This window comes from Typopeltis vanoorti, chromosome 12 (assembly GCF_054136105.1).
Source record: "Typopeltis vanoorti isolate ZY-2024b chromosome 12, IOZ_Tvanoo_1.0, whole genome shotgun sequence".
In the NCBI taxonomy this organism is placed as follows: Eukaryota; Metazoa; Arthropoda; class Arachnida; order Uropygi; family Thelyphonidae; genus Typopeltis; species Typopeltis vanoorti.
In genome coordinates this window covers 103,112,187-103,134,932 of record NC_143560.1, presented here as the reverse complement: position 1 = coordinate 103,134,932, position 22,746 = coordinate 103,112,187, and the positions used below count along the sequence as shown (strand labels likewise).

General features: G+C 35.8%; 1 protein-coding gene across 2 annotated transcripts in view; it reads right to left on the bottom strand.

The window, feature by feature from the left end:
* l(2)34Fd (nucleolar protein 10 lethal (2) 34Fd) overlaps positions 1 to 22,746 on the bottom strand; it is a 238,401-nt gene that overhangs the window by 194,132 nt on the left and 21,523 nt on the right. Inside the window, exons 1-2 of one of the 2 annotated variants that reach the window (XM_090401370.1) lie at positions 20,027 to 20,085; positions 16,978 to 17,023 (exon numbers count right to left, since the gene is read on the bottom strand). Coding sequence is in view for 1 of the 2 variants with exons in the window: in XM_090401368.1 (XP_090257494.1) it covers positions 16,978 to 17,023 (46 nt within the window). In the remaining variant the exon portion in view is untranslated. Of the gene's footprint in view, positions 1 to 16,977; positions 17,024 to 20,026; positions 20,086 to 22,746 lie in introns of those variants that run through there. The other variant, XM_090401368.1, reaches the window with a different exon arrangement.

Genomic DNA, 22,746 nt, shown 5'->3' with positions numbered 1-22,746 from the left:
TTATATTTCATTGGAAATCCTACACACATCACAACCTTAAAAGCGTCCCTAAACAGTTACAGCAACAGACTAAAATTCACCATAGAAACTGAACAGAACAAATCCATCAATTTCTTAAACTCGATATTAATCAGAACATACAACAAAATAGCCAAGAAAGTATACCACAAACCCTCGCATATCGGTAACTATCTCCATTTCCACTCATACCATCCATATTCTGTTAAAAAATCGGTCACCTTATCACAATTCATAAATGCATACAAATTTTCAACCAATCAGAGTAATCTAAACCCAGAAATAAAAAAACTAATACAGATCTTCAAAAATCGCAACTATCCTACACAACTAATAAATTACGCAAACAAGGCGGCCAAAAACCACCAAAACAAACTTCCCAACACAAAAAATTATCAAATTACCATACACGCAAAACACATACAAAGCCTATAAATACATTTTCAAACATACTGACTACAAACTGGTATTCACCACAAACCAAAAATTGGCAAATCTCCTAAAACCCACTAAATCTCACACAAAAAGAAACATTTGAACACCACAACGTAATCTATAAATTTCCCTGCCAAAAAGACTGTGATATCACCTACACGGGTTCCACTCCACCATCAGGTCTTTATGGGCAAGACTGCAAGAACACTTCCACGATTGTAACATTCCTATTCCAGAACATTTAAACACTAAAAAATGCAACATCAAAAAGAAAAATCAAACACACAACACAGGAAAAACGGAAATAGCTGTTCACGTCCTTGAACAAAAACATACCCTGCAGATCGACAAGGCCATCATAATAGACAGACAAGACAATGAAACAATGCTTAGAATATCGGAAACAATAGCCATAAAATGTGACGCGAACTCTATAAATGTCCACAGGCCCTACATAATCTCCGAGGTTTGGAAGCTTCACAACATAAAATTGAGGTCACAACCCCGACCAATAGGCGGTAACACAAACACTTCAAAAGCAGAAACACCTACCCGACCTGACATAGCATCCACTTCCTCCATGTGTTCAGACGATGACCAAGCATAGTCAAAACGGACTGCACCCCGTCAACTCCACCCTTCCCCCACCTCTAAAAACCAGTTGCTATTTTTAACCCATTCATCCTTTCCCACCCTATATAAATATAAAAAAATGCTCTACCCATCCCTAATAATATAATATATATATATTATTCAAAAAACCCAGGTTTTTTCCATTTCTATTTAATTCTCCCACATTGCCTACCCCCCCCCACACACACACAGTAGTTTGGACATCACAGAAAGAAGAAAAGCCACAACACCCATAAAAAGGTACGTGTAAATTTTTCTTCCTTTATGCTACATATATTTATTAGTAAATATACATCTACAATGCCCTAAGAATCTGTGAGTAAAAAAGCCAATGACAGTTAAACAGGGGCACTCCTAAACAGAAGCAGGCAAAATAGCCGTAAATATAATAATAAATATCTAATTGTGTTTTGATATCAAAGTATTATGAAAAGTTAGGGAGGGAGAGTGACATGAGACCTTTCTTGCAGGAAAATTATGAAGTATTGTGTTTTAGTAATGTTGCAGTGCATAAGGTTACCCTTATCCCATTGAAGAGTAGTGGGGGAGATCAGAATTTAAGGCATTAGTTATGGAGGATTTGTGGCTTCTAATGACTGGCACAACACGTGTGTCATATGAAAAGGACAGTTGAATGCACTGTCATCAGCATAAGTTACAAATAGGATCTGAAGTCAGTGAGTCAGCCTTCTTAAGGTACTTCTGCAATGGTGAGGAAATCATCTATCATCAAATGTAGTGGGTGACTTGGGAAGAAGATGGCAATCCAGTTGCAAAAGGCTGAAAGCAGACCAATGGATGGTATTCGTGTCAGGTATTAAAAATTTCATTAGCAGCTTATATGTTTCGGCTATGTTACTTTTTTTTTTCTGCCTATCAACCAATCTGTGCAACATATAAAACCTTCAATCTATCCTTATATGGAGTACCTCTGTCACCATTTGAGTCACTTGCAACTGAATCCGCTCTAATACTCATTCCCAAGAACCTCAATAAACCAGCGATGTGAAATCACATCAAAGTCTTATAAAGAGAGATAATAACTTTCTTATTTCTACTTCAGTAGTTCTCAAACTTTTTCAGACTGGCACACATGGCAATGCAAATTTCCATCACGGCACACCTGTGTTCTTAATGCTGGACGCTCATGTAATAACTGTAAATTTACAGTTCACACTACACTGACTATATTCAAATTCTATTGCAATATATATTTTTACAGTAAGACAGGACAAATATGAAAATTTGAGAGAGATTTTAAATGTCATCATACAAGTGCCTTGTTTTCAATGTGAAATGTGCACCTGTTTGGAGGCGCAGATCTTCTTTATTCATGGAGAAATACTGGACAAGCACATTTTTATTTCATGTTCGAATGTCCTCAAAAAAGAAGAATGGTCCATGATAAACACAGCTGTAACTCACACCAGACAATAACTTGGATGAATGCAAAAGAATTTGCTGGATTGCATGAGAGTTTTGGTAGCCCATACCCGGCAATGGTGGATATTCACAGCTCTCTTCAGGTGAAAGTGAGCTTCATTTCCTCACAAAATCATCCACTGCCATACAGCATCCAACTCAAGCAGACACAACTCCGGTGTCAGAGTTATCTTGAATGTGTACAAATGCAGAATCTTCCGCAGAATTTTCCAGACAGTTGTGTAAGTCCATGTATCTTGATACAGCTTAAACACTGCAGGAACCAACACTGTCATTCAGGGCCTGCTCCACAATGGCAATAGCAACTTCATTCACTTGTTGTGAACTGATTGGTTTGCAACCTCTGCTAGGTCTAACTCCCGATGATCCTGTTTCTTCAAAACGACTAATCATTCATTGTAGAGCACATGGAGATAGTGGACCTCATTGACATTTGTTCAAGCAATGAAATTCACAGAGTGCAGCAACAGCAATTGTTTAGGTAATACAGCTTCACAAGCAAAGTACACTGGAGAAAGGTTAGTGCCATCACTGTGGACTGTATTAATAACCAGAATGAAGGGAAAAATTCTGTATCAGTCTTTTTAAACCCCCCTCCTGGCACCTGCCAAGTTGCATGATATACAAATTCCATGCATTTGGTGTTTACAACACTGCCTGGTGATTAAGGAACTATCTTTTCTCCTCAGATATCGCTTCTGCATGATGAAAAACATATTCCTACAAAGTTTTGCAGCATTTGAATCACTAGATGGTGAACTGGCTGAATGGATTTCTCAACTTACCATAACATGCAACATCGATGTCAAGAAAGTAAGCAGCAAACTTTTGATGAAGAATGTCTAAATGCTGGCCAATTGGACCAAAATATTGTACAATATATCTTCAATTAAATGACTGATTGTACTGTCAGACAAAGGACCTTTGCATAGCAGCAGCTTCGCCTAGCATGACTGTGACTATTTCCTGACAACATGGCATTATCAGACTTTCAGCTGTGGGGCTAACTGGTCTTTGTAATAAGCTCAATTCCAAGAGAGCTGGCTTCTGGTGCTTTCTCCAAAACTTTTGTTACAAGAGCCATCTTTGTTTTGATACCAATGAATGTTTAGTGTCGAGATATCATCGAAACTTACTTTGTACCATGGACTCATTCAAAAGTGTCTCACCATATACGACATATCGATAACCAGTATGAAGAATCACCCATCCATGAGAACCAGAATTCCAAATAAATAATAAATTACATGATGACCACAGTATTTCATTAACTTTAATGAAATAAAAGTACAGATATTTTATACTGAAAATAACAGTACATCATCAGTGTGTGGAAACAAGCAATCAAAGGAACCGAATTAAAATGTACATACAGCAGTCGGTGGTTTACCAAATAAAACTGTTGCCACGTGCTAGAAATTAGTATTAATAAATAATATTATTAAACAACTATTTTTTGATGGTTACATAAGATAAGAATATCCCAAACTTTTGGGAGAGAGGGAGACAATCGTTCCGATTCAGATTTGGCCAATGTAAAAGGGCTTCACAACTTTCTTTGAAAAGGCGTTCATATTTACACCTGCATCTATGGAGAAGACGAGCTTTATCCCACTGGATATTGCGTTTAGTGTCAACACTTTGTAATCTGGTTCCTTTGATTGCTTGTTTCTACACACTGATGATGTACTATTATTTTCAGTATGAAATATCTGTATTTTTATTTCATTAAAGTTAATTACTGTGGTAATCGTGTAATTTATTATTTATAATCATGCCACAGGTACCTTTAAAGATTAGAATTGCAAATAACTGTTGTTATGCTGTATGTTCACTGTCTTGGCTTTCTTTGCATTAGGTTCAAGTCAAACTAATGAAGTTGGAATAGCTAAACTTAACAGTGCAGCTGTGCTAATAACTACTAAGCCTACGGTAGTTGATGATGTAATCATTGTCATGTTAATGATGTTCAATTAGTGGCACTTTAATTTAGCATTTGCAGCAAAATAACCCAATGTTCCATGGATATTAGGCTGGCAGAAGGCTTTATATAAATATAATTGTATAAAGAGGCAAAAGTGTGCTGTAATTTGGACAAAAATATTTTTTACTATCAAAATTTGGCAACACACTCTGGTTCTCTCACAGTCTGCAGAATTCCTATTTCTTATAAAAGGCAGCTGAGTGCAGCAAAGATTTTGAAGAAATTCCAAACTCACCACCACTTTAAAAACCCATGCACCAAACATGTAATTTTTTATCTTCTCCAAAAAGACAAATTGTCACCATTGCTGTTACCTGGTGTTGACCATGCATGGTTCATGTTCCTGCAGCTTATTCCAGAATAAGCTGCAGGAACAGGAACATGAAGTCATATGAGATTTATATCACTAAATATGAACATGTCATATTCAGCTTACCAAACCTCATAATTCTGGCTCAACAAGAAATTAAAAACACTAGCTACCGATCTGAGATAATACTAAACTCTGGCACAGTTGCAATTATAACTTTGAATGTATTAATTAAAGAAAGTGCTGAAAACTTACTACACCTATCTAACTTACATTATAATGGTTTTCTGTTCCAAAAGTTTTGAAAATTTATCCTCAATTGTATTAAATATATTTTAAACATACACATATTTCAATAACATTTTATCCCAGCATGCACACATATACATATAGATGCATTTTATATAACATATTCCAGTAACAGGTTTTTCTAGCTACTATGTGACTGCATTCTTTTGTATTCAAATTTCTATTACAGTTCTCCAACACACACAACATTTTATTATTATTACTATTATCTGAGACCTCCAAAGTCAAAAACTCATCGAGGGAGGCTATAAATCACGCAAACCAACTGTTATACCTTCTCTTAAATTCATTCACATTATATGCACTCACTACCCTTAAAGGCAAACTATTCTGCTCACTCACTGCTCTGTGAGAGGAAAACCTAGCTCTTACCCCTTTCTTGACTAAAAAATAAAAAAAATCAAAAAAAAAATCAGCTAATGCCTTTTTGTCCCCGTATAAGGAGTAGGCGAGGCCGTTTTTTTAGCCCTATCTAACATTTGGAGACTGAGTAGGCAGTTCAATCTCCACTGGTAGTCAATCAGAGATAGCTGGCCCAAGGCTATCACTAATTGATCGGCATGCAGTGAAGAAGATGGCTAGTAAGTGCCACCATCTGGTGGTCCCTAACCCAATATATTTAATGTCTGAAAATAGTGTGGGTTCGACGGCCGATTTTCTTGAGTTTACAGGACGAAAAACCAGCTAGCCCATGCCAGAGATCGACTAACTCTGGAACCGGTCGAGAAAAGTCTTAGAAAAAGTTCCTCTAGTCGGCGACTAGATAGATTCGAACCTTTCGTCGTGCGGTCAAACGTTGTAGAGGGCAAACGTCAATTCTACTGATCTATACAGGCTCGGCTACAAACAAACTTAATTCCATGGATGTCCCAGTATTCTCTCCCCACCTTCAGTATAATGAAAAATTTCATCAGACGATATGCTATAACACCCATTCAAAAGTTTATATATTCCTCTATCATATCACTCCTTGTTTTCCTGTAAACTGGTCTGTAATCCGCATACTCAAAATCTGTCCTTATAATCTCACTTTCATAATCTGGATATAATTTTTGTAATCCTTATTTGCACCCTTTCTACATCTTCTTTATCCCTTTGGAACTCAGGAGACCAAATCTGTACACTATAATCCAGGTGTGGTCATATTGAGGCCTTATAAAGAAGCAAAATAACTTCCTTATCCTGACGTGTCAAGATTCACTTCAACATTGCAATTATCCTCTGAGTTGAATTTGAAACTTTTGCTATGTGACCTCTGAACTTCAAATTCCTATCCACAATTATGCCAAGATTCCTAGCCTCATCAGTTTCTTGTAGCATAACTCTGCTAATATAATACACCGCTGGAAATCTCATCACGTCAAAGTGCATAACTTTACACTTAAACTGACAGTCATTTTCTTTTGCCCAAATTTCCAGCCTATTTAAATCATTTTCCAAGTGCTAGATATCAGTAGCATCCCTGACTGCCCTGCCTATCTTCCCATCATTGGCAAACAATTGCACAATGGCCCAAGGACTGAACCCCGAGGTACACCACTGACCACCTTAAATCTGACAGATTCACACCCACCGTATACCACTTTTTGATATCTGTCTATCAACCATCCACTGATCCAAAGTCAAGCGTTTATATTCTAATCCCACATTGTTGAGTTTATGCAACAGCCTTTCATGTGTATCCTATCAAATGCTTTAGCAAAATCCAAAATAACCTTGCTATAAAATATGAGCAAATTGCTAAAACATGACCATCCTTTAGTAAAGCCATGCTTCTTCTTGCAGAGTATAGCTTGTTTGTCTATCCATTTCTGTATGCGAGTTCTTACCAACTTCTCTAAAATCTTCCCTACCATATCAGAGATACTGATAAGTCAGTAATCAGACACATCAGCTTTTGCACCACCCTTATACAATGGAACTATCATACATTCCTTCCTTCCATTCCTGTGGTATCATTCCTGAGCTGAGACTTAAGTTATATAAACATGTGAAAGGTCTAGCCAATTGAGTTGAACATTCCTTTAGCAAACATGCTGATATTCCATCTGTTAAAAAGTGTTTCTATATGGCTTATGCTTAATTAGTTGTTTTACTTAAGTCTATCCTTTCTTACCTAAAACCTTATTCAATCAAAATCCTACCGGCTGCTCTATTGTTATATATTTACCTTTCGTTATTTATTCTTTCTTCTCTTACTTTAATCTTATTCTTATATACAGGATTGTTTCCTCTTCAGATACTGGCAAATTTATATTTTGCTGCACCAGTCAGTATCCTATAGTAGAAAGGATCCTTACTCAGGGAGACAATACTAGATTCTTACACAATATCTTATTTAAACTGCCGTATAGATTCAGATTATTGCAGTCGTGACCTAAATCTATATTTATATTCACTCTCTAAATCCTTCCTGCCCAAATAGGTTCTATTTTTATAAGTGGTAATTTGGAATCGTAATCAGGCATGACTCAGGTTCGGGTAAATATGACATGTTTGTTGGAATATCTAAAACACAATACAAAATTCATACACTCAATTATGCTCAATACTAAATAAAACTCAAACTAAGAGATTAACACATTCTAAACTAATTAAATCTTATAAGGCATGCCAAACACAGTAACTGCACATTGGGATAGATAGCAAATAATATGAAGTTAAGCTAAATTCCTTTCAGTAGTATTACTCGTAAGAGAAAACTAACAAACATTCTAATGTCACTGAGATGCTAAATTCTACTATTCTTATCGCATTAAATTAATCCTATCACATACAAAATTTACAAAAGATCTCTTCCAAACAATTCTTCTTACTCTCAAAGGAGGTTAACTTTCTAATTTGAGACTAAACACAGAGTTCTTTAGAATACAGTTCTTAATTTCACATTCGTAAACAATCTTCTCTCTTCTAATGAACTTTCACACAAAATTAGATTAATTGCACCTTAACGAACTTTTTCCACGTCGTTCTGCACCACACGTATGTCTGGATACTTCTCATCTATTGGCTGTCCATACGCCATCGTAGGGGTTACGCTATCTTCATTCCTTCTGCCAAAAACGGACTCAAATCTTTGCGTTTCAGGAACAACTCGATGGGACTTTTCAGCGACGGTTTGATTTTGCTAGGACTGGAATTTTTACCTTCAGCTTTGCATAGAATCCTACTTCATTTTAAGAACACTCGCAGTCCGACATCTTATCACACACTTCACCCCCCCCCCATTACGCGAAACTGCCCGCTAACTTCCAAACCACCAAAACAGGAAAATGTTATGACCAGAGAGTCCTCCAATACGGGCTCAACCCCTTATATTCTTCTATAGAGCGCCCTCTTTTCTCAGTCCCCTTTTTGCACACGGCCCTTATCTTTTCACCCCCTTTGGGTTCATCCTTTGCCTTTACGACGCTGTTATGCTTGGATTCACAGAATACATGCCGACGTAATTTTCCGAGTAAGCTATAACTGCTAGCGTTACGCTGTACACGTGTAGCTTTATGCCTTCCAGGAATTATTACTTAGCAACTTTTTAGATCACTCACAGTAAATTATACATAACTTAAGTGAGGCTTAAATTTAAATCAGATTATCTCTCTTTTTAGACATACTTTAAAATGAAATCTTAATATAATCACCACAGCTTAAATATAAAGTACTTAAAATAAAGAATACAAATTTTACATAAAGTGAAGAAGTTTTAATTACAGCTGATGTGCAGGTATTTCTCTTTGTCAGCAAGTTTTATATGTTAGATTCCAAATGAATGATTTCTTTCCAAGATTCCTTCATTTAGGATCTAACACATCTATCCCTATTGACCAATTCTTATCCAGGTTATGCAACAGCTCTGCAACCACATTTTCATGCACTCTAACTTTTCATCCAGTGTAGCACTGTGCACCATGTTACACACATCTAGTTGATCTATCTTAGAAAAGTAAGCACTCATTAAATCCCTCTCTCATTTTGCACCAGCATTAATTCCTACCTCAACCTCACCACCAATTCACTTCTAATATCTTCATTCATTTTCACATCTCTCATATCTACTTCAATACTACTCTTCCACTCTCTCTACTGTTGCACTTTTGTTCACCTCTTTCTTACCAATACCAAGCTCTACTTTTTTTATTTCATTCTACATTCTTTCTGACTCAGATTTGCTTTGTCCACATTGCTTACAATGCCATGCAAGCTACTTTCAATTACTCATTTCACAACAGAATACTCAAAGTCAAAGCATATATATATGACAGAGAAGTTTTCTTTATTTAATTTATTCTCTTTAGTGACATCTGTGCCTAAATAACTAGATTAATACAGTTCCAATCCACAAAAGGTTGTAAAAATAGTACATTAGCACTGTGGACAAAACATTTGCTTTATTATTTTTAATATTTTATAAAATTTTTACATAATTTGGAAACCTTGTTCTGAAGACCAAACATGGTCTTCATGGCAGGGTTTCCACATAGTAAGCAGAGTATCACACTGGATAATGAAATCACCTAATCTGGAGGTAAAACGAAATCTCTAATACATAAATAGGCAAAATGTGGGTTTGAAAAATTCATTGAATGCATATTTTCTTTAATACTTATTTTATGTCATCACATGTTATGAGGTTCAACACTTTGCTCTGCTCCCAACTATATACCTGTCATTAATAAGTGTTATCGCTTTCACCCATTTGGAGGGAAAAAAGTGCATGTTTTGAAAAATCATGATCTAACAGATTTCATTGATATTTTTTAGATGTGCTCCAAAAGAAAATCATGGCACTGCAGATGTCACAATAAGTGGTAGCATGTTAAGTGAATACCTGCTGTACTTTTTCATGTCAGTTTAGGCAGGACAACCAATATCAGGATATTTGAACACAAGGACTACATCTAGTTCCACCAATACAGCCGCTCAGGGCTTGCTGACCATGCATTGGACACCCACCACAGAATACACTGGAAGAAGATCACTTTATTACACCGTAAGGAGTACAAATGCAAAAGATTATTTCTTGAATCAGCCTCAGCTCTGAAAAACTTCCCAAACCTCAACAAATTTGGGTGCATGATACTGCCCCAAATTTGGGAAGCTTACATTCTAAGATCGTCAGCCCAATGGCCAAGGCATCCAATTTAGCCCACTAGGGGGCACCTTTTAGGACTCTAAGACCAACTTCCTTTGCCTTTCCTATACCCACTTTCCAACCTACAAACTGTAGGTTCAAATACCCTGTAACATGGATGTTTGTGAATATCTTTCAGTGGTAGATGATTTTTACCATCCAATTAACAGATTTCACATTGGTTAAGAACCACTGATCTAGACACTAATACGTCAGTGAAGATAGTATCTCTCTAATTGTGCTGAAGTCTCATGCTCCAGAATTAACATCCATCCTGTATCACTTGTATTACAAGTTATCATACTCATCTGGCACTTAAACCAACAGCAAAGGAAGGAAGGATGCGTTTCTCTAGCACGTCTAAAAAGGAAGATAAAAATCAGCCAAACTATCGTTATATTGCTCCCACTTCAATTGTCTTGAATATAATGAAGATTATCGTTAAGATTTCTACACTATGGAATACCACCAATTAATCAGTGTTCACCACCTTAATTAGTATTCCATATAAAGATACCATCTTAGTGTCTGCCTTTTACTCTTTGCAACCGGGTTGCCAGTTTCCTTTCTCGTTGTTGATTGCATGTCATGGTAGATAGTTTTCTCTCATCAAACTTTGCTTTCAGTGTCAGGGTACCCTTGGATTCTGTGATTTCATCATCCATATTCTTTCTCATATATATTAACAGCCTACTTTCACTAACCTCAAATCCTGCTGATAATAGCAGACTCCATTCCTCTTCTTTATTTGAAAAAAACCTTGCAATAACCAAATGATTCAAACTTAAAGATTTCCATAACTAACATCTAAACATTGATCTCTTCAACATTTCTGAAGTAGGATGAAGGTAATCCAACGAATTTCAATGTTACCAAAACACAACCATGTTCTATTTCTAAGAAGAAAGATTTTACTTCACTACTCCCTTATTTTTTGATAATATTTTGATCTCCAGTCAGTTTTTCACATCTAGCATTACTTGGTACAAACATATCCACAGGTGACCTTAGCAACAAAAAACTTGGTATCCACTTTAATTTAGAACATTATCTCTCACCCGTACAACTCTTAATACTGTAGAAATCCCATATATGCCCAACCTTAGAATATTGTTCTTACATTTGGGGTGGTGGCAGCAATGTACTAAAATCAATCCAAAGAATCTTTGCTGGTATCCAGAAGAGAGGAGCAATTTACTTAAAATATGACACCTTTCACAAACTCATTCCAGCTGCTTTCTTATAGAGAATCTGTTTCTGCAATGTCTTTTTAAAGGTATTTTCATAGATGTTGCAATGACAAACTGGCCTTTCCTCTAAACATATAAGAACAGGAAGAGTTGATGATTAAATTCACTTTCCACACATAGTTCAGTCAAACCACCTTCTCTTCTTTTTCTTTTATCCCATATCTACCTTTATTCTTTGGAAATGTCCATTTTTCCTAATGATTATGACCCTCAAAGATTCTATCCTCCATTGCACTGTTGTACACGACAGTGCAATGGTCAGGATACCTATGTGGGGTTGATATTAAAAAAAAAAAAGCCTAGCACTGGCCATTATTCATTCTATCTAATAAACAATTATAAATTTATAACACTTCCTATATAAATATGTATTTCAGTATGCATGCCACAAAAGCACACTGCAATCATAATTAGCAGAAAAAATTTAAACTGTAATAGGAAAAGAGATAACTAAAATTCCAGTGTGCATACCCTCTAAGACCAGATAAACAGTATGCCTATAGGTGCTGAACTAAAGACTGTCTTAGATTTTGGAAGTTTTTCCACTTGGTTATGATATAAATTAGATGCCAAGAAATTATATTCTTGGTTTAATCCTTTATCCAAGTGTAAGCAAACAAAGTTTGTGCCTGAAGTAATTTCAGGACTGGGCAACCTGTATATAGAAGCTAATGACTTAACATCATTTGCCTTAGAATCCCATAATGCAAATCACGCAACCTTGTGGACATGCATAATGCTAAGCATTATGGGAAGGGTCACCATTCAGACCAGTTTCAACCTTGATTGAGGTCTCATCAGTGGGAGCCAGATCCAGAAGTTATACAAAGGGTGAAATAATGCAAAAGTCATATTCCCATATATGAGTAACCAAAAGGAGTCACACATTATTAAAATACTCTGGATTAGAGATAGATGTTGAAAGTTTTTCCACTTGGTTATACTATAAATTAAAGATGCCAAGAAATTATATTCTTGGTTTAATAGTTTATCCAAGTGTAAGCAAACAAAGTTTGAACCTGAAGTAATTTCAGGACTGGGCAACTCATATATAAAAGCTAATGACTTCACATCACCTGCCTTAGTATCCTCTATCCATTTATGTTTATATTTCTTTATTTTTTCTATTACTGATTCCTGGTTTAGTTATTTCATAATTTCTTCATTTCTTTTGTGATCAAATAGAGTCTACTTTGCAGTTTTCTCATAAACTTCATTTCAGCTATTATTAATCTTTGTTTGTCTTTTTGTTTTCTTGTCCAGATTTCCCTTCCAAACAATAGGACTGGTAGGGCTAATGCATTGTATACTTTTAATGTAGTTTGTGTTTGAACTAGATTAGATTTAAATACATAGTTAATTAGACTCGTTATTTTTAAATATTTTTCAATTTTTAGGATTATTGTTGAAAGTTTTTCACTTGGTTATATTATAAATTAATACATTTTACAATGTTTATGTTACAATTTTACATTAATACAATGAATTAATACATTAATTCATTTTCATATGTAATTATTATTATTATACATACCTCCATGGAGTCCGAACACTCATCGCAGGAAATCCATTCTATCATACCTCTCCTTAAACCCATTAACAGACAAAGCACTCACAAATGACTCTGGCAACCCATTCCGCTCATTCACTAGTCCTCACACCTCTACTAACCACACCTTTATTTAACTTCCAAGGATGACCCTTGTTCTGGCCTCCCTAGCAAGTGCTGAAACATTTCTCCAGCATCAATCCTATAAAACCCTTTAAGCAACTTAAATGATTCTATAATATCCCCTCTTTTTCTCCTATCAACCAACTTAATCCCTCATATCCTGATAGAGAACATTCCAAAGACCACTCCATAGGTGAATACTTTCCACCGCTTCCCTCATCTCCAAGAAACTCAAGAGGACTAGACTTGAGCATAGTAATTCACATGTGGGCATATCAGGGTTATAAAGAGGAATAACAACTTCCTTATCTCTACATGTTAATGTGTTCTTCAATAGCCAAGTAATCTTATGGGATACCTTAGTAATATGTCCTCTAAACTTTAACTCTGTCTACCACACCCATAAATCTCTAGCCTCATCTATTTCCTAGAGTACAGTGCCATCAATGTGATACAAAACTTGTAATCTATTTTTCCCAAAATGCATAACCTTACATTTCTCCACATTAAACTGACACTCATTAACTTTTGCCCATACTAATAGACTATTTAAATCGTCCTGCAACTCTCCACATCATCTTGATTAACTATTACTCTACCTAATTTCACATCATCAGTTGCTTGCTGATGATGCGAAATTGAAGAGCCTAGTCACAGGCATTGCCAGTATCCTTGCACAACCCTAGCTGATATCCCATCTAATCACAAAGCTGTATTACATTGAGATTCTGCAATATACTAAGAACCTCCAATTGATCGACCTCTGTTCCCACACCAGTGTCTGTCATAAACAGTAACCTCACTAGGATTACATACCCTTAAGTGATCCCTCAATAACTCAACTATTTTATTTGCTTCTGTCTCCTCATAATCAATCATTCATTAAGGTTAATCAGTGTCTGTCACAAACAGTAACCTCACTAGGATTATATACCCTTAAGTGATCCCTCATAATTCAACTATTTTATCTGCTTCTGTCTCCTCATAACCAATCATTCATTAAGGTTAAGCTTTCATAATCATTCTTCCTCTTACTTGCCACATAATAAAAGAACTCTTTGGGATATCCTTTGGCCTGCCTGGCTAGATTCTTTTTATAATCTGATTTTGCCTATCTTGCAAAGTCATCTTTCTTTCAGGAGCCTTGTATGTTCATGACTTTGCTGGTCACCTTTCTCTTTATACACCCTCCACAGCATCTTCTTCTGCAGCTCGTGCTTAATGATATTACTCGGCCATCTAACTCCTACCCAATTAACCCCCCTTACCCTAAGCACACAATTTAATACTGCTTCCTCAAGATGAACTACTAACATCCTGATCCTGCAGTGGTTTATGCCATGGTACAGATTTAAGCTTCTTCCTAAGCATGTCATAATCACCTGCATTGTAGTTCCACAAATACCCCTTCTTGATAGAATATTCCTCATGTTTTACAATCTCCCAAGTCAAGACCACATGGTCATTTCAACAATTGGAGTCAATGTTCTTACCTTGGTTATGGATAGCTCTTCTGATCTTATGACCAGGTCCAATACTCTCCCATACCTGTCCCCTTCATCATATGCTCATCATCATCAAATTCCTATCATGTACCCTCAAGGGGTGTACAGGATATGATAGTACTACATGAAAAATTTACGTCATTACTAACTTCCTATCTACAATTTTCCTCCAAATTAGTCTGTTACCTGTCAAGACTCCAACACTATCAGATCTTATATTTCTATCTTCTAAGGCATTTTGGACCATATCAATCCACCTATATCTTAATCTTTCTCTGGGCCTTTTCCCTGCTAACCTGGCAGACAACACTTGTTTTGCTAATCCTTCCTCTTCCATTCTGTTTAATTATTATTTCTGTTTTCATTCTTTCAATGTGTTCTATCCATATATATTTATATTTCTTTATTTTTTCTATTACTGATTCCTGGTTTAGTTATTTCATAATTTCTTCATTTCTTTTGTAATCAAATAGAGTCTACTTTGCAGTTTTCTCATAAACTTCATTTCAGCTGTTATTAATCTTTGTTTTTCTTTTTGTTTTATTGTCCAGATTTCCCTTCCAAACAATAGGACTGGTAGGGCTAATGCATTGTATACTTGATTACAAATGATTTGAGAGGCAAGAAGTATTCCATGATGGAGGATGTAAAGGAGTTGTTAGAAGAGGCTTGTGTTTGTAGTTTGTGTTTGAACTAGATTAGATTTAAATACAGAGTTAATTAGACCCGATATTTTTAACGGGTCTAATTATAATCCTCAACAATAATCCTAAAAATTGCAAAATATTTTTATTTTGCAATTTTTAGGATTATTGTTGAAAATTTTTCACTTGGTTATATTATAAATTAATACATTAATTCATTTTCATATGTAATTATTATTATTATACATACCACCATGGAGACTGAACATCGCAGGAAACCCATTCTATCATACCTCTCCTTGAACCCATTTATAATGAGTTCAAGGAGAGGTTGATAATAATTGATTATCAACCTCTTATTTAATAACAAAATTTAATCAACCCTAATTGATTAAATTTCCCTGAATTTATGCTTTAGCATGCTGGTGAGCAAAGCTCTCTCTCTCTCTAAACACGTAACACCAAAACCATTTAGATGCAGTCGAACAGCATTGTACAAATCCTTCTTTCTATCAAACACAGACCACTGATCCTACCTTCTGCAAAACCTATATATAGACTCACTGGCTATCAATGACCTCCTCCTTGGTTCACCTTTATCATAGTGCGGTAGGAGACTTACAATATTCACTTTTTCACTCTTCAGTTCTGCCTCTTCTAACAACTCCTTTACATCCTCCATCATGAAATACTTCTTGCCTCTCAAATCATTTGTAAAAACCAATACAATCATTTCCTTTGACTTACCTTTTTTGTCATAAATACTACATACACATATACAATCATACATCCTAGGTAGTTAAATGAATTCACATGTTCTAAAATCTTGTTTTAGTTCTTATTAGATTTTGTCCTTTAAAGGCCATCGTTTTTGATTTTTCTGTTGATATTATCATTCCATAATCTTTGGCTATTTCATTTAAATTTAAAATATCTTTCTGTAAGTTATCTTCAGAATTTGTAATCATTATTTCATCATAAGCAAAAAAAAAAGGAGTGTGTTTAAGTTTACAATAGGAGAAAGTTTAATCCCTTGATGGAAATTTTTATTCAATTTTATTATTATTTCATTCAATTAAATATCAAAAAGAGTTGCTAAAAGGGACATCCTTGCCAGACTCCTTGATTTATCTCTCTCAGATACGATAGTTCATAATTTAATCTTATTTGTATCTGATTATTTTCATATATACTTAAGATGGCCTTTAGAATATTATTTGGTATTTGTCTTTCTTTTAATGTTGGTCGATTGGTAGAGCCTCTGCTACTAATGGCTCAGTTAAGTAAGTTGGAGTGTGGTTAGTTGTTGGAAGGGGACCAATCGTTCGATGTTGTTGGCACACTCTCCCTCGATGAGTCTTTGGACTCCCTGGAGGTGTCAAATAATAATAATAATAATAATAATAATAATAATAATATGTTAAATAAAATACTTCTTTTAACTTTATATCAAATTCTTTTTCAAACTCAATAAGTGTTATGGGTTAATCTACTAAAACGTTTTCTGTAACGTTGGATGAAATCCATACAGTTAATATCAAAGGAACAAGAATATAAATTCATGAATTTATATAAAGTATAACATACTACTCAACCAGCACAACTATAATAAGTGCACAGAACAGAATAAAAATAAAGTAGCTTACCAATATCTTTTTTTTGAAGAAGTCTTCTCTTCCTTTCTGAAATCCACTAGATTAAAGAAAGTATTCTGGATTTAAAATATGGACCAATTTTTACAGAAAATTAATCAATATTAATATTAAAAATTCACAATCTGCCTACTTTAATGCTTATCACTTTTTTTTTTATTTACTAGTATCTTTCAGCAGAGCTCACTCATGATACTCTTAAATCCAAACTCAATTGTTTAAATATATCTTAAATAATTGAGTTTAGTTATTAAAATATATTATTATGGACTACTCCATGGAGTGCTATAGACTTATTGAGGGAGGCCCTAAAGATCATTCCGAGCACTATCAAACACTTGGGCAGTATCTATCATACTTTGCTTTGAGACTCTGGCAATCCATTCCACTCATTCACCAATCTCGAAGCAAAAAATTTAATTCTCATACCCCTGCTAACTAATGATCAGTTTCCAAGAATGGCCCTCTAGGTCTCCCTAGTGCCAACCCTGTTCTGAAAAATTTCCCCTGTATTAATCTTCTAAAAACCCTCGAGTAATTTGTATGTCTCAATCATATCACCCCTTTTCCACTGACAATTCCCTAGCACTTTCTCGTAAAACTCGAGGCTGGTATACCATCTAATCTCACAGTTGTATTCAAATTAAATTTCTGTAATATGCTATGCACCTACAGTTCATTTACTTCAGTTTCCAGATCTTCAATCTGTCCTCATAGTCTGTCTTTCGTGTTCTGCAATGTCTTCACCTGGATGATATACTCTTGTAAAATGTTTTCACTTTTTAATTCTACTGTTTTGCTTGATTCTGTTATTCCTACCACCAGTGTGATATCATTAAAATCATTCTGCCATAAACATTCTTCCTTTTACTTGCACCATACCAAAAGAACTCTTTGGGATTATCTTCGGCTTGCACTGCTAATTCCCTTTCATACTCTGCTTCTGCCTTTCTTATCAAACTGGTCACCCTTCTGGCCTATGCTTTGCACTACTCATGAACCTGCCTGTTGGTCACCTTTCACCTCAAATTCCCTCCACAAATTTGTCTTTGTAGCTCCAGCTTAAAGATGGTATTCATCCATTTAACTCACACTTGATTTATTCTCCTGACTCTAAATATCTTGATTCACCTAATTGCTTTACCTAAATTCAATCCAGCTATTACACATACCTAATCCAAATGCAAGCAATCAATGTATGAATCATTCACAACCATAATTTTAATATATTTTTACACATACTATGTTATTTTTATGAAAAGTAAACTTTTACACACAACAATGATTAAATATTGTATATGTTTAAAAAGCATGCATTTTAAAAGATTTTAAAATGCTTTCTGAAAAATGCACAATCATCTATAAGAGCTGTTTTATCTGTGCTCGGATATTATAGACCTCTGGCTAGACGAATATGCAATAATCAATTCTGGCTTTTGATAAAATATGGATTCCTAGAAAAGATTTCTGTGCAGTTCAATTTTAGTTTCAACTGGCATGTTTTTATTGACAAACACACTGATGTTAATAATTCCATACTGGTTTAGGAAGAAATTAATGGCTTAGGTTGTTCTGGAATTATGATTAAAACACTTAAAGCCATGATCCTAGTGTATCATGTCTGCATCCTTATTAGCTGGTTTACTTAATGCAGGATGAAAAACCCTGCTGCCCTCATATGTTACTGGCTAATTCACTGTCAGCTAAAAAGTCTCCACATAAAAGTTCTTTACATCCTAGAGAGGCAGAATTTTTGTCTCTAGGATTCAAACAAAAGGAATCATCCATACCATACCAACTGAAACAATTTAATGAAACGTAGTATCCAAGATTTCTATTAAAATATGTTAAGTTATTCAACTGACCTCGTTCATAGTGGCAAAATTAAGAAAAGCAAAGTTTATGTCTAGTTAAGCCAAATTGGAGTAAGTTTAATAAAAAATGCATTAACTTTTGATATATAGTTGGATTTTTACTAGTATATCAAAAAGTACCACTTGATAGTTCTAGAGAACACAATGGAAAATTAACTGAAAACTGAATAATGACAACTTAAAATTAGGATATGAATGGACAATATACAGCCTCTACCAGAAAAGTCAACTCAACTCCCTTTCTTCAGGTGTAGCATGTTTCCACTAAGGGCTGTTATCAGAAAATAATCCCAATATCATGGGATATCTTCCTAAGTGGAGAAAATGCCAACTAAACCTACTAGGTGATAGATATTATCATCACTCAGTAAAACACCAATGCCATCTTTTTAATTAGCTAATGTTGTGTTTAGCCCCCAGAGTAGGTGTTCAGTTTTACTAACATGTAGTGTGAGCGATACCCTTCAAGGGCATGCCAAACACTTTGCAGAGATCCAGAGCCTTCTCCAGTAACTGATATGTATTTTCCTGTCATTTACAACTCCACTGACTGAAAAACATAAGATTTCTTCAAAAACAGGTTTATATATCTATATCTATCTATCTATCAATATATATATATATATATATATATATATATTCCACATCGTGTGTTTGCAAGAAGAATAGAAGAGAGGAGGAGGAAGAGTCTGCTCACATTTTGCTTGACCAGCTGAGGGTTGTAATCTTTAAGGGTGGAAGAATGGGGAGATCGTTCCAAAGGACAGATGTAGATGGAATGAAAGAGAAGACAGTGAAGTTGGTTCAGTGAGTTTCAGGATGGACTGTAAAAGGGTGTTGGTTAGCAGTGGATAGTTTTAATGATTTTGTGGCCAATTCAGCAGAGCACTGCCCATGAAAGTATCTTTAGAAGAGGCACAAGGCAGAACCTGAATGCCTGTGAGAGAAGGATTAGCCAGAGTGCCCTCTTCTGGATAGAATCAAGCTATAAAAAAAAAAAAAAAAATCTATCTTCAGATCCTTCTCTCACACTCCCCCTCTTAAAACGCTCTCTACCCAACCCTTAATAATAATAATGTTATACATATATTATAAACCCTGGTTTTTTCAAATAATTCCCTAGCATTACTTTATCCCCCACTCCCCCCCCCACAAAAAAAAAACCTCACCTTCCTTTAACAGCATATGAAGGCACATCATTGAAATAAGGAGACAGAAAACATTCAAAAAGGTATGTCCAAAATTTCTCCTATTTTTATTCTTCGTATGTTAATTTGGATAAAGAGCCAATGACACTGCAAAAAAAGGAGCACTCCTAAATGAAAGTAGGCTATATTAGCCATTAAAATAATAGTTTATTTTTAGAGAAATAACATGGAAATTTTCCCAGAAATAATATGTATAATATTTTGGAGAAGACTTCAGTGCAAAACCTCAAATATGGGAGCAATATTCCATGGTTGGGTGGTTTTGGGTTGTGTATAGAATTAGCAGCTGTGAAGGTGTGAAGTAGTGACTTGTGTGAAAAAGTACACCAAATTTTTTTGGCAGCTGCAGAAGCTATAGTTAAAATATAGTTGTGCCAGGAAAGATCAGAGGTGTAAGTCAATCCAAGAAAAGAAATCTAATCATGTTCGAATCCCTCAGTATTGCTGAAGGAAAGAGGGAGGGATGCGAGCTCTTTCTTGCAAGAGATCAAGCAGAACTGAGTTTTGGTGGCATTGAAGTTTACAAAGTTGTCCTTGCCCCACTGGTGTATAGCTAGGAGATCTGAGTTCAGGCCCTTGGTTGGCAGATCTTGGGGATTCTAATACTTGAGCACTACAAGGTTTGTTGAATGAAAAGGAATGGAGCATACTGTCATCAGCAAAGCTATGGACAGGATTGGAAGTCTGAGAGAGCAGGTCGTTTATATACAACAGGAAGCCAGTGAGTGAAAGAACAGAACCCTTGGGGGTATTCCTGCACTGGTGGGGAAATTTGAGGAAAGTTAACCCTCCACCATGAAACATAGTAAGCCACCAGGTGAGAAAGTTGGCAATCCAGTTACAGAGTGAGAAAGGAAGATCACAGGATGGCAGTTTGGAGAGTAGGCTCCTGTGCCAAACCCAATCAAATGCCTTTGAAATGTCAAGGGCAACCACATGAGTTTCTCCAAATTTCTCCATGGCCTGAGTCCATAGGTGAGTGATGAAAGCAAGAAGATCAACTATAGATTGCAAGTGGTGTAATCCATACTGCTGGTCACCGATTAGTTAGTATGGCTCTGGGTGGTTCAAGAGTTTGTTGTTGATGACCTGAATAATTTTTGAGAGAACAGAAGTGAGAGCAATTTGATGGTAGTTCGTTCACTGACTTTTATCACCTTTCTTTGGGATAGGCTGGAGTGAAGCAAGTAAGTTGGCCTTGTTTCTTGGTGAGGTGACTACAGTACCATCGGGTTGTGAGAATGGTGGAAACCTGGGCAGGCAGAAATTGCACCCAATGGCTTTGCTGCAATTTCTGGTCCCTCCAGTCCTCCTAGAGGGACCAGGAAGACTGCCATTTGGGCAGGAGGTGAGTTTGAGGCATTTGATCCTTTCTTTTGCAACTGTTGCGAGCTGCAGTATAGGCAGAGAGGGCAGCTGGAATTTTGGTTCTTGAGCCAATTTGAGTAAGCAGAGGTTTTTTCTTTCACAGCATTGGCACACTTTTGTGAGAACCAAGGGTTGGATGATGGCTGAGAATTTGGAATGGAATAAGGGATGAAAGCCTTTATTTCTGTGAGGATAGTCTTTGTTATTTAGTCTGAGCAGGTGTGTGGATCAAAAGAACTGAAGCAGTAGTTGTGCTGTGCGAAGGAGGAATAGAAGTAAATAAGATGCTAAATTAACATCAATTTGTAACACCCTTAAAAGACCACAGCACTCAAAACCGACTGTAGGCAACATTATTAACTGGTAGATAACCACCCACCCACCCCCCACCAGCCAAGAAATACAAGCAAGGCCCAGGAAGCCATGAGACCAAAGGAAGGGTAGTGCAGAAATCTTGAAAGTCCAATGTGGAAATTCTATGGAAGTATAGATGCATATAACTCAGACATCAATGTGACAATTAACAGCAGAGCCTACCCAAGTGTGAAGAACATCGTGACTGGTTTGAAAAGAAATGAAAGTCCATGAGATGGAGTGATGAATCTTCACCTTTATCTGATTAGATGGAAGTGTTACAGTTCCCTGAGGAAATATTTTGCATTTGAGTGCATCCATCCCAAGTTGCCAGATGAAGCTGATTGTATAGATATTGTGTGTTTGTGAGGCCAACTTTCCTATTTTGATGAAAAACCCAAGTTTCCAGGAGAGAATTTCCCCACCTCTGTATGAGACAGCCCTGAAAAGGTTCTTCGAACCTAGGTCTTTCAACCAAAGGGCTCCGTCGAAACCAACAAGCTGTAGAGGCTAGATTTCTAGCTTAATAGTTCATAAATGAAATTGTTCATAATGAATAATATACAGGTAACCCTCGTATAACATGGATGTTAGGCTGCGCAGAAATGCCGCATTATGCGAGTCTCAGATCACATAGAAAAGGAAGGGCTTATGTTCCAAAATCGTTTTTTTTAATTATATAAACAACAATGACATATCCAACAAAAAAATATATTTTTATTTAATTTCAGGTAATTCATGTAAGTTAAGAAAACATATAAACTATGAAACAAATACATGGTATAAAAATTACAAATTGTACTTAAACTTTATTGCACATAATGCATAAATGTTTTAGGCAAAATAAAATAGTGCATATTTTAATCTTTCATAGCACGAGGATTTGAGGATCGGTTAATAAACACTGGTTTTGTCATGTAATCACCTGATGCATTACTACAAAACAGTAGAGTAATCTA